At 35.4% G+C, this 13874-nt stretch overlaps 1 protein-coding gene across 1 annotated transcript in view; it reads left to right on the top strand.

The window, feature by feature from the left end:
- Positions 1-11582: 11582 nt before the first annotated feature.
- The window catches only part of Lrrc49 (leucine rich repeat containing 49), a 174688-nt gene continuing 172396 nt past the window's right edge, over positions 11583-13874 (top strand). Inside the window, 2 exon segments of the mRNA XM_047542463.1 lie at positions 11583-11909; positions 12556-12612. Coding sequence (XP_047398419.1) covers positions 11862-11909; positions 12556-12612 — 105 coding nt within the window. The 5' untranslated portion in view covers positions 11583-11861.

Raw genomic sequence — 13874 nt, 5'->3', positions numbered from 1 at the left:
AATAACTTTCTAAGCACGAATAGCTGATAAGCGATGGAGATTCAAACTTTACTAACAACCAGATTCAAACTTTACTACAACCAGAGTAAAAGGAGCAGACAAAAAGATGCATTCATACTGTTGCAATTTCCCCAGAATTCTTTTTGTCCACTTTACTAAATGTCACCGATTCCTTGTTCTTGGTACAGAAAAGGCAGTTTTGAGCATCAAATGTGAGTCAGAGGTTTTTTTTGTTTGTTTGTTTGTGTGTTTTTGTCCTATTATCTGCAGAACCAACTCCTAAATATTTATCAGTTGTAAATCTGATTAATGGGTAATATGGACTTATGTACATTTCTTTGGTTTCTCCTGTTTCTCATTTTGGAACATTTTTTCTAGGTTGTAATGAAGACATTGTGTGCCACAGGAGGTTCTCCTTTAGGGATCCTATAATATAATGTCAACTATCACTTTTATGTAAATGCTTCCTCAGACCATATCTCCACTGTTCTCATTGCCTGAGAAACATGTATGCTTTCCTGTTCCATTATTCTCTCAAACTCAACCTTCAATTTTCATTTAGCAAATATTTCTTAGCACTTACTCCGCGCCAAGACCCTTTGAATGGTGCTCGGTACATGGGTATACAAGTGAAAGATAATCCTGACCTCCAAGTTGTACGGAGTTTAGTGGGAGATAAGTAAATCTGAAGGATTGTATGTCAGTTATCTATGACACAAAGGGGTAAATGCCATGATGGATTAAACGGTGTATGCTTTGGTAGTGTGCAATGACATTTCATCTAGTCTGAGGAGAAAGGTAAAAGGTAGGGTCAGGACAAGTTTCTCAGAAGACTGATTTCTAAAATTAAAATCAGCACCTTTCTCTCCAGACTGGCTCCTTTTTTCCTTTTCTTTCTTTCTTTTTTTGCTATCTAGACTTGAAAAGTCTCATTCACAAATCTAGTGTCTAAATTAATCATTGTACCCTCTGAATTCTCCCTTCTCAATCTCTTCCATTTCCTGACTTCCTTTTTCTTTTTTTGCAGTGCTGGGGATTGAACCCAGGGCCATATGCTTGCAGGCAAGCACTCTATCAACTGAGCTATATCCCAAGCCATAGGTTAATCTTTATCTTTTCAAACAGGACTGTTGCAAAAATATGTCATTTTAACCCTAACAAATTCCCTCTTTCCAATCTTCCTGTGCATGCTGCAGATTCATTTCCCAACATATATTCTATTACTACATCTCAGTAGCTCATTCAGTACCCACATGTTTCAGATCAATCTGCTTATTCTGGCAGTATACTGTCCCAACATCTGGATCTCCCAGAGCCCCCCTGAAAATCTTCTGCCTTCAATCTAATAACATGATTATCCTTCTAAATCACTCATCCTCTGCCTTTTATGAATTTATGCTTGACTTTTCTTTTTCTCCCAGTTCCTCTTTTGTTTTAGTTAGTTTTTAAACATATTTAATCTTTTGTATCTTCTTAAAAGGCCACTACTGTTTTACCTATTTTGTAAAACCTTCCTTGCAAAACTGCAAACTTTTTTGTTTGAGCTAGCCATTTGGTAGTTGGTATGTATTGTCTTTTCTTTCAATCAAATTTATAAAGTATAATCTATATACAGCTGCAATGGTTATAATGATGTAACCATTATCACATCCAGATACAAAATATTCCATCATTCCAAGAATGTTTTTTTTTTTAATTAAGATGTACACTGTGTCAGCTCTACCAAAATTAAGTAAAGCTGGGGGCTCTAAAGGAAGGGTTCTTGGGCGAGAGTGCCTATTAATAATGATCACAAACGATTCTAGAGTTGCAAGTTTGTCCTAATTTGAGCATGATCTCATAGACCTACAAATCTTCCTAATATCCTACATTGATAAACTCTGTTTTTCACTGATATTATTGTGAGTTACTAATTGCTTATGAAAAAGTAATGCTTTGCTGTCTTGTTTATTGTTATCTTAGCATAACCCCTACCCTATGTATGCCTTGTCCACTTACCTGCCATCTGCCACTGTGGACCTCTGGACTGCTCTGATGCTGAATACCCTTAACTGTCCACACCCCACCTGATAAAGAACAAGGAGTTTGAGTTACTTCCCCAACCTCACCTTCTCTCAGCAGGAAACAACTTGGAGATGTCATCGTTCATTTTTATGTAGAAATTGACAGTGGGGAAATGTAACAGTGGTCCACTTTATGCTTTGAATACAATCCTTGTTGCTCTGCCACTGTAACTGATTTTTAAAATGAACATGTTTCTTTCTCTTCCTCTCTCCCTGCCCCTCCCTAATCTCAGGGGAAACAGGATTACCTTTCTTCCCCATCCTAGGCAGAGTTATCTGTCCTTGAACACACACCCACCATAGAAATGAAGTAATCTAGACTTTGGTGATGGTACCAGAAGATCTCAGAAATGATTATCTCTCAAATTAATAAGTGGATTACAACTTCAACAGAGAACACGTGGAATGTGGCCTGTTGAGATAGAAAGTATTCCCTAGTCCTTTTCTCTTGAAAGAACTGGGTATTATTGGTATTATTTCCTATATGATAGGATTAATACATGCAGTCACCTGGATAATACATGCAGATTTTTTTCTTTGTGGAAAAGATTATAATTACAAAATTAATTTCTTTAATGGATATAAGGCTATTTAGACTTTCTGTTTCTTCCTGTGCCAGTTTCAGTAGCTTGCTTTTTCTTCTAGAATTTCTATTTGATTTTTTTTATAGTTTCCATTTCTCTGCTGAGATTCCCTCATCTCTTCACTCATTATTACTGTATTTTTTTTGTTGAACACTTTATAATTGCTGCTTTAAAATTCTTGTATGCCAGTTTCTACTTCTGATCATCTTGGAGTTGGTGTCTATTGATTTTGATTTGATTAATGCATCATACTTTTAAATTTCTCCAAAGCACTAAACACTATGTGAAATTATTCATCTGTTTTTTTTTTTTTTTTGTTGTTGTTGTTGTTGTTGTTGTTCACCATCTGGCTCCCTCACTAGAAGGAAAGTTCCAAGAGGGCAGAATCTTTTTCTGTCTTGTTCACCAATATACCATTAGTGTCCAGAACAATTGTCTGGCATTGCTTATATGTTTAATAAGTACTTGTTAAATAAATAAAGAATAATATGAGAGAATTTGAGGCCAACCTAACTTTTTCTCCCTATTAAATTCATCTGGGGACAAAATAGTTAAACCTATCTATGTAAAGAGCATAATATAAACTATAAAATCCTTACATGTCATTTAAAACCATCAGTATTTTAATGTATTTACACAATACATTATACAATCATGTGAATCAACAAACCAAGTATAAATTTCCAATTGATGGGAGAAAATAATTCAAGAAATAGTTTTTTTAAAAAAGTGCTGATATGGCTACCAAAGCTGTTTAACATGTAGAAATGAAGTAGACTCATGACAGTGAAAGTGGGGATGAATGGACCTGTCACATTGATTAAGGTTTGAATTAAGGGAATAGGTTGTTTCAAAACTCAAGGGACAATAGATACTTACTGATGGCAGTTAACTTTAGAAGATTTATATGCTTATATTAAAACATAAAACAGCCATTTGAAATTCAAGCCAGGTAGCAATAACAACAGTATGATTTTAATAAAAATAATAATTCTGAGTTCACAAAATCATTGTTTATTATCACAACTCTTACTTACACTTTATTATTCTTTTTCTTAAGACTAAAATAATATTATTCATGGGGCTGGGATTGTGGCTCAGTGGCAGAGCGCTTGCCTAGCATGTGTGAGGCACTGGGTTCAATTCTCAGCACCATGTATAAATAAAGGTCCATTGATAACTAAAAAAAATTTTTTAAATTATTTAAAAATTACTCATGAAATTACTTTTGGAAGAAAAACATTTTGGTGTAATATTTAAACCTTGAAGGAAAGAAAGCAGACTAGTTCTTCCAATCATGCAGGACTAAAACAAGACATGTTAGCTGTAAAATGATATTTATTTTTTTATTTTCAAAAGAAGATCAGAATTATGGTAAGTTTCTGAGAAACCATTACAACAATTTAGTTAATGGTGTAAAATTGCCATAGAATTTTTTTTCTGGTAAATGGTAGATGAAATAACTAATTTTCACATGCTGGTCTCTCAAATGTGGGATTCAAAAAAAGGGGTATTGATGGAGGAAAAACTGGCTCTTGTAATGGAAATACATTAGAAATATAATGCTTTTCTTTTACACAATGCTGATAATTCTAATCTAAATTAATTGAGCTAATTAATTTGTTACAGCAGAAAACATGCAAATACCTTTGTTAGGATTCAAGTATGTGAAACTATATCTCAAACTGATTCCCTTAAAAAATTTTTGTAAGAGTTGTAGCTATACCTGAAATGCTCAGAAGGACGGATCTATAAATCAAACAGTATTACAAAAGAACAAACTAATAAATAAATAGAAAATAAATCGCCAAGGGAAAATGTCCTGCCTTCACTCCCAAATCATTTACTAGTATCAAATGTGGCCGTGCTCCCATACCCAAGGCTTAATTTTTTGGGGGGGTGGGGTGGTACCTGGGATTGAACTCAGGGTCACTCAACCCCTGAGCCACACCCCCAGTCCTGTTTTGTATTTTATTTAGAAATAGGGTATCACTGAGTTGCTTAGCACTTCACTTTTGCTTAGGTTGGCTTTGAACTCATGTTCCTCCTGCTTCAACCTCCCAAGTCGCAGGGATTACAGGCATGTGCCAGTTACTGCAGCTGGCATCAAAGCTTAATTTAGATCTGGAAATGTTGCTGGTATGATTTTGTTTTATAATCGATTTCCACCAAAAGGGTAAAAAAAAAACCAAACAACAACAACAAAAAAAAAAAAACAAAAGTAAAAGTAGTGTGAAGGTAAGTTTGGCCAGAATTGTCTTCATTATCTTGTTAAGTAGGCAAATTTTCTTTAAATGAGAATAAAATTTGCTGATACTCAATGGTCAAATTATCTTGAAGTGAAGATTTACAACAGAAAAGAGACGATTGTGCAATTGTGTAGGTAAAATCTGAAAATTTATAGCATATTTTAGTCCACAAAGCAACTCTTAGCAAATACAAAAAAAAAAAAAAAAAAAAGAGAGATAATACCCAGCATACTATCAGATCATAATGGAATGAAATTAGAAATCAACAATAAGACAAAAAGTAGAAACTACTCTCATAACTAGAGCCTAAATAATTCACTATTGAATGATGAATGAATGGCAGAAGACATTAGGGAAAAAATAAAAAAAAAACTTAGAAGTAAATGCATAATTTTTATTGTTGTATAGAAATCTATTGTGCAGATGGGGTATAATTTAATAAAACAATCCATATTACTAGAAATGTTTGAATATAAATTTTCTGTGTACACATCTGATTGCTTCTTTATAGTAAAAGTTTAGGAGCAGAATATACAGGTATGTATTAATCTGATGGAACATGATTTTAAAAAAATATCTAAAGTGAGGCAGAGAGAAACAAAAGGAAAGTGGAAAACAAATTCTCATAAAAGGCATAGGGCAAAAGATGAAAAGGTATAACATAATACTCACATAATGCTAGACCAGGATAGAGAGAAAATGAGGTAGTGGAAGTATCTGAACAAATAACAGCTGAGAATTGATCCAAATGAATAGAAGGTACTAACATGGTTGCAAAAGTATTATGAACCCTTTGCATTTATCAAAATAAAAACAAAGAAAACCAAACCTATGTATTACAGTAAAATTGGAAAACAAAGAGAAAAGCTTATTGGCAGCCAGAAGGGGAAAAGATGTCTTCCCTTCAAAGGGGCAGGGTAATGCCTCAAATCTTAGGAATACAGAAAAGATTGGAAGTAAAATGATGGTGAAAAATGTAATATGCAAATGCTAACCAAAAGCTGGTGCACTGTGTTCCTAATAACAAGGTTTCAAAATATATAACACAAAATTGTTCATAAAACATTAAAAGTGGTAATTCAGAATCACAGTGGAAAATTTGTAACATACATCTCTCAATAATTAATCAAATAACTAGACAAAAATACCAAAGGATATAGGAAATTTAACTATGATTTGTAGATATATCTGGAACACCACCCAGCTGTGGAACATACACTCATTTCAATATAGAACACAAAAGCCTCTGTTTGACCTAATACAAATTTCAGCAGATTAAATACATACATTGTATTTTCTCTGACAATGGTGTAATCAACCTAGACATTTGTTGTAAAATAATGACTACAAAATATGAATGTTTGAAAAATTTAAAATGTACTTCTAAGGGACCCTTCAATAAAAGAGAAAAACACAATGGAAACTAGAATATATTTATACTAAATAATAATAAAAATCCTCCATATCTAAAACTTGTGGGATTCAGTCAAGCCATGCTTAACTGGGAATTTATAATCTTTAATGCACATATTAAGTTTAGAAAAATTAGGTAAACTTGATAGATTGGCATTATTAACATTATGCAGGAAACTATTCCACAGAAGTTCTCTAACATCTAATCACTGAAGAGCAAGATTTTCTCTCTGTCAACACTATTCTACTGAATTCTACATTTGGGAAATAAGCATGTGAAATCTAGCTGCTTCACCTATCATTCACCATGAAAATTCTGAAACATCAGTGATCTATTTAACTTTTAAAGAACCCAAAGAAAAAACAGTTAAAAGGAATTTAAAAAGTAGAGGGAAGGAAGGAATAATAGAAAGAAATGGAAAAGAAATAAAAACAGAGAAAAGATCAACAAGGCAAGGCTAGTGTTTGAAAAGTTTCATAGAAATCAATGAACATCTGGTGAAGCTGATTAAGGGTGAAAATAATGAAAAATGAAAACAACTTCATATTACATTGAATTTTTTATAATGCTATCATGAACAATTTTATGTCAAGACATTTGACTACTTAGATGAAACAAATTTTTAGAAAAATATAATTTATCAAAATGGATAAACAACAAAATCCTTTAAATAACCCTCTAACTATTAAAGAAATTGAACCCATCATTAAAAATCTTTCTATAAAGACTATGAGGCTTCAGGACTAGTATCTTTATCAAATCAAAATCCCAGTAGGTAATTTGTGGAAACTACTGAACCAATTCTAAAATGTATATGGAAATAAATTCAAGGAGTCCCAAATAGCCAACATACCCAATATATCCATGAGATAAATTAGTCAATTGAATATTAATTCTTATAGGCTACAGCAATTAAGGCAACGTGATAATGGTACAAGGATAGGCAAACAGATATATGGAGTAGAGTAAAATATGTGAAAGGAGACTTATGCATCTATAGACACTTGATTTTTGACAACATTGGCAATACAGGGCAATGAGAAAATGTTGATTTTTTTCAATAAAAGATGCTGAGTCAACTGGGTACCTAGGTTGGAGAAATGAAACTTAAATCCTGCCTCACACCCACACATGAAAATAAATTCTGAATGCATTGTCAATCTGAAAATGAAAAATAAAAAAAACAACAAAGTTTATAGAAAACATCATAGTAGAATTAAGTATTAAATAAACAGAAAAAAGACTATTTAACTGGACCACAGCAAAGTTAAGAACGTCAGTTCATCAAAAGACACTATTAAGAGTTAAGAGGCAAGCCACAGTGTGAGATTTTTAAAACATTTAACTCATCAAAATCTTGAAGGTAGAATTTATAAAGAATTCTAAGTCAATAAGAAAGAGAATTCAAGAGAAAACGATGGGCTAGACTTAAACAGGCCTGTCACCAAAAAGGCTATCCAAATGTTCAATTAACAGTAGAAAGTGTGTTTTGTTTCCTTACTAATTTCATTAGTAATCAGCGAAAACAAAGTAAAACCATTACTACACATATTATATGTGAACTCAAAAGTGAAAAACTAGCAATTCCAAGTTTAGGTAAGAATGTGGAACAGTGTGAACTCTAATACTGCTGGTAGAAGTATAAAATGATACAACGATTTTTGAAAACTATTTGGTATTATCAACTAAAGTTTAATATAAGACTAAACTCCAGCAATTATGGGTATATACCGCTAGAAATATATATATACAAGTGAACCAAAAGACATGTACAAGAATGCTTATAGAAGTGTTATTTATAAAAGTCCCAAACTGGCAGCAACCTGAGGTCCTACAACAGGAGACAGGTAAATAGATTTTGGTATTTTCATACAATGGAATATTTCTACATAATGATGAAAATAAATTATGGTTGTTTGCAACCATATGGATGAATCTCACAAACATAATATTGACCAAAATAGGTCAGACACACAAAAAATGCCAACAGTATTACCTTTATATGAAATTCAAAAAAATCAAACTTGACTGCCTTTGAGGAGGGGGAAGGGCTGGGACTGAGGTGATAAAGGTACAGAGATGTTCTATTTCTTTGTCCTGGGTTGTTGTTACATGTTCAATTTGAAGATAATTTAGTGACTGGTTGACTTAAGATTTGTTCACTATTCTATATATTTGCTACACTTCAACTAAACAGTTTAAAAAATGTGTTTCTTTAAGGATACAAAATTAAGCCAAGGAAAATTAATCATTACCCTATGAGGCAAAAATGTCAGCCAGTGCCCCTCAGAGCCCCTTTCTTTCCTCCAAGGTGACCTCTTATTTTTCTCGTCTCTAATCATAGGGAACATTCATATTTTTATTTATCTATATATAACACCAAGCACTTAGGAGACTGTTTCCAACAGTGCCATAATAACGTTGTAGAGTGACAGGAAATTTGATTTTCAGTTGATCTTGGGATTGGGAAGAAGAGTCAACACAGGCAAACTTTCTTAGTGATGTTATTGTTTTGTTTTGTTTTTGTCCAGACCAGGATAAATTTTATTGCTATCAACCTGAGTTAAATTTTTCTTTATATATTTTTAAAGTGACGATTATTAGGACTTACACTTAGTATCCTACTAATTCAACAAGTATATCAATGTATTATAGGTAGTTAGAAATGTTGGCTGGATATTCTTACTAACTGGAAAACATATTTGGTATCTATTCTGGATCTGTTTCTCAATGGTTATTCTTTGTTGTTGTATTATAACATTTTTGGTCGTTTCAAACTAGCCTGGCTTTTCTTCTCCCAATTTTTTATTTGGTAGCATAATTACAGGGCACAAAAAATGGTATGGGGTGTGTGGTGTATGTTTAGTATCTACCTCTTGCTATGATATGTATTTATCTATATATGGATGTACATATATATGTTTGGGAAAAGTTTGGAAAGTTAGTGATGGTAGATAGCTGGCTCAAGGAAAGGGCAGATGTCTTGACGCATATACAGCTTGGTAAAAGGGAAACTGGCAGAGAATTGAAATTTCTATTATACAGCAAAAAAAGTGCTCTTATACCAAGTGATCATACCACAGATATTTACTGAATTCCTTAAATTTGCAAGGTAATGTTCAAGGCACTGGCAATACAATGGTAAAGAAATTAGATTTGAACCCTGCTCTCATGGAGCTTACACTCTAATGTGAGACAAATATTAAACAAATTACACATGTATTTCATGACAATTGTGATGAAGTGCTACTGAAGAATCTGTGTTATGAAGGGTATAGAATAGGTGACAATAACATATAACTAAGGGGAAAGATATTTGAGCTGATTTTTAAAGAACTTAATGGGTGATGATTCGCACGGGAGAGGCATAATTCCAAGGCATTACATGAACAGTTGAGCAAAAATGTCTTGTTGGTAGGAAGGAATACAGTATGTCCCCAAACTGAAAAGGTCAGCACTACACCTACAAATGAGCAACAAGGACATTCAAAGACAGTGGCCTTGAATAGGGTTGGTATATCACACTAGGGGCTAAAAGGATGCAGGGAAATGCAAATTATGTTAATAAGTTTGTTCTTCATAAAAAATGCAGAATATCATTAAAGGGTTGTAAGCACCTACTCCAACATAGGAAACAGGTTGTTTTTGTACAAAAAGTACTGATCTGGCAAACTGGACCTAGAGTAAGGATTATAGGCCCTGGACCTTATGCATAAATTGTGGGTTTGGACTAGATGAGCACTAAAGGTTCCCTTTGGCTCTAAAATTTCACAAATATCTTTGTGGTTTAAAGCCAAAATATATTACAGGTCACTTGACTTCTTGGAGAAATTTGTCCAGATCTAGAAATGAATACCTTTTATATTTAATTATGAGTCATAATTTAATCTAAAGGTGATAGGACTGAAATTTGATTATAACAAAGGCTTGGAAATCTTCAAATGGGAAGTTAGGAAAGAAGGTAGTAGTAACCAGATGCAAAATAAGTGTAATCAATGTTTATAAGGTTTAGAAAAGCAGGCAGAAGAGGGCAAGATGGGGAAATTCAGCTCACTAGGAACATTTAAAGGCAGCTAGTCTCAGTAAAAAGAAAAAGGGGTGAGTAGGGACTGTCTACCAGCAAGTTTTTTCTGCAATCAGTAGCCCTACTGCATATTCCTCTATCATTTTTAACATTTTTAACATATATAATTGAAATTCTTCACACTTATGTAATATATACACAGTTTTAAGCACTACGATACTTGAGACATTTGCTCAAATTAAACCATTTCTATTTTAAAACTCGGGAGCAGAGAGTGAAGGCAACCCTACACTCTGAAGGACAGGGTTTGTGTGTATGAGTTTTGTAGGAGGGGCAGGTAAAAATTAACTGAGTCACTTAATTCCAAAGTTTTAAAGTTAAAAGGGACTTTGGGAATCACCTCTAAAGCACGCTCCTTATTTTACAAATGAGAACAGAAACCTGTGAGGTGAGGTGCCTTTCCCAAAGTGACACTAAGTGGAGAAGCCCAGCCACAGTCCGGGATCCTTCCACGACTCTGGCTGGACTCTGAGGACTCCCTTTACCTGTGAGGTTGCAACTTCTTCCTGGTGCGCAGGCGAGTTCAGGAGGCTGGCCCCTGGCAGCCTCAGGACGCCTACCTGCCTGCAGCTGTCCTCCCCCTTTCTCCCCCTGGGATAGTGGCAAGGGTACTTGGTGCAAGGTGGGTACCGCGCTGGGAGAAGCGCAGGTTCTTTTGAATAACCGAAGAGACATCGAAACAGGGGGGGCAGATGACGGAGCGGTCATGGGTTCCAGTCGGCTCGGCAGTCGCGCACTAAGGGGTCCCACATAGCCGCACGACCGGGTCTCTGAGGAAGCTGAACAATGACTTCCGAGAGTTGGTGGTGTTGCCACAGTGGGCGGCCACGAAGTGGGCCGGCCTGTTGGTCGCTCACAGTGCAGGGTGGCCGGGATCGGCTGCCCTCCGCACTCGAACGCGCTTTTCGCTGGGGTCTCAGCGCGACGGACTCCCTGTCACCTGCAGACTCCGGGTCTGGCTGTTTCCTTCACTGCCTCGGGTCAACCGAAATGGCGAACTGGGCTCCAAATGCGAGAGGTCTTTGATATCTTCCTCCTTCTCCTCTTCTTTCTCGTTCCTGCAGAGCTCCCCCGCGAGCAGGTAGACAGGCAGAAGGATACAAATTTCGCGCGGGCGGTGTTGAGGTGGGCCCTAAAGAGCAACGGACCGGAAGTGGTGGTTGTCATAGCCACCGATGTGCCCGGCCTCTTCCCAAGCTAATCCTCCTCCCAGTACTCCCTCTCTGTTTTTATGAGGCCAAGGGAAACAGAACCAGGAAGTGCTGACGCACCCGACCCCTACAAATACAACCAGAGGCTGAACGACTGTTTCGGCCAGGCGATTTGGGAAGGGACCAGACCGGAAATGGTAGTTTCTATGGTAACCCCTGAGCCGGTTGCCTGGGAGATGACCCCTTGTGGTCTCTCTGAATCTCTGCTGTAGCGTCACCTAGAAGGCAGATCTAACATCCTGAACTGTCTCCTGCCATGATTCCCGGGAAATACCGCTCTGTTTCTGGCCGGACTGCAAACAACGTAGGTTGGGCCTTCCTATTTGGTTTTTCTTCCCATTGGTATTGTCCTTTCTGACTGGCGTCTTTGTCCTAGGTGATGGGCTGTGTTATTAGGACCAGGATCGCTAGGTCTACTCAAGCTATTGTCTGACCGAGGCTTGAGGTTCGTGGGCTGGACCAAGGCACTTGGAGAGTGTTTAATATTGTATGATGGGTATTCAAAGGCTTGTCCTGGATCTGGGCTCCCCAGAAGGTGGAGCTGGTCTGCTGTGAAAGACCCAGGTTCATGTAAATTCCCTTTACCAGTTAATTCCTTTTCTTTTTAAATTGATAAAAGAATCTATTATTAGATATGGCTACCTCCTTCACCTGCCCCATTGATTTATTTATTTAGACCTGAAATGGCAACTGTCGAAAGCCCAGGATACTAGAGGGTTTAATTGGTGCCGACATTTTGAAAAAAATCAGTGAGACCTTTTAATTCCTAGATGTGATTTTATTGATTTTAGCAAATTCTCAGAAAATTATCATTTACCCAAAACCAACAAAAATGAAGCATTCTATTGTATTCAATTTTTTTATAATGTCTTTATCCCATTTGGGGGAAGTATGTGTGTGTATGTACGTGATTTAAGAGCAAATTTTATGGTTTAATTTTTACATTTCAGGTGAATTGTGGGCTTCATCTGGTTATTCAAACATCATCGCTTCCTGAAAAAAACAAAGTAAGATTTAAGCATATTGGTATTTCAATTGAAGATAGATCATTTTACATTGTATACCATCAGTAGCATGATTTAAAGAGTATTTATTCTTAACTGGAAACTTTAAGTGTATTTACTTTAGTCTCTAATGTAAAGTTGATTTTTCTGCCTACATAAAACCAATCTGCCCTCTTTTAAAACTTAATGTCCATTTCATTGATTATATGAGGTAAGTTTTTTGACACTTAAACATTTCTGAAATAAAGATCCTTCTTAAAATTGGTGTCATGTCAGTCTAATTGAGAAAATTGTTCTTTTTTTAACAGTGGATGAAATAAGGGTATGTCTTACTACAGAATGACATCTTACACTGTTTAAAATGTGGTAATTTGGGAAGGTATATCTACGAATTCCATTTAAAACAGGAAAGAGAAACTAGGTTAACTGAAATATGCTTAATATTACATAGAATGTTTTCAGATTGTTATGAAAATGAGGTTTTTTATGAAAATGAGTCCCATTATATCTATGGCATTTCCAGAATTTCTGTCTTTTAATTTTGTTTCTAAAATTTTGAGGTAAGCATGTTTGTCTACCTCTTCTGTCTTACCTCAACACTCAAAAATACTCACCCACCTCCCACACCACTGTATTTCAAGATGCAAATTCATGTTTCCTTCTTTAACCAAATTGGAGATTTTTGGCCATCACAATTCAGTTATTTCCTGTAAGGTTTCTAAATTGATGTCACTGGAAGAACTTTAAAGGGCAGAGTTTACAAATAACAGCATGAGGAGGGTAATGAATGAGGTGAGTCTGAGTAGGGTGGGTGGCATTATTCAAGAAGGCAGCAGTTGAACACATTATGTATATATGTAAAATGATGAGCACATGGAAAATAGACCGTTTGATTATCTCCAATAAACACCACTTAGTTTCTTTTCCTTATTATAATTGAACATACTGAATTCCCTCCAAAACTTTCCTAATTCTACCTTTATAATGCTTCTAGGAATTTTGTGTTTCATTCAGATCCTTTCCAAACCATCCCTTTCTCTTGTGTGGATATATGTTATGGGAAAATACCATTAACTCATGTAATTCATTAGGATATAATGCAAATACTAATATAATGTTTATAGTATGGATGAATGAGAAGCATCACAATTCTTTTATGATAAGGTTTATCATAAGGTTTTTTTGGTGTCTAATCACAAGAGGTTGTTTTGGTTTTGTTTTTCTCATTCCTCCTACCAGATAATTATTTAAAATCAATTTAGTGA

The sequence above is a fragment of the Sciurus carolinensis genome, chromosome 2, assembly GCF_902686445.1.
Source record: "Sciurus carolinensis chromosome 2, mSciCar1.2, whole genome shotgun sequence".
NCBI lineage: Eukaryota > Metazoa > Chordata > Mammalia > Rodentia > Sciuridae > Sciurus > Sciurus carolinensis.
This window is presented reverse-complemented; position numbering and strand designations above follow the sequence as displayed.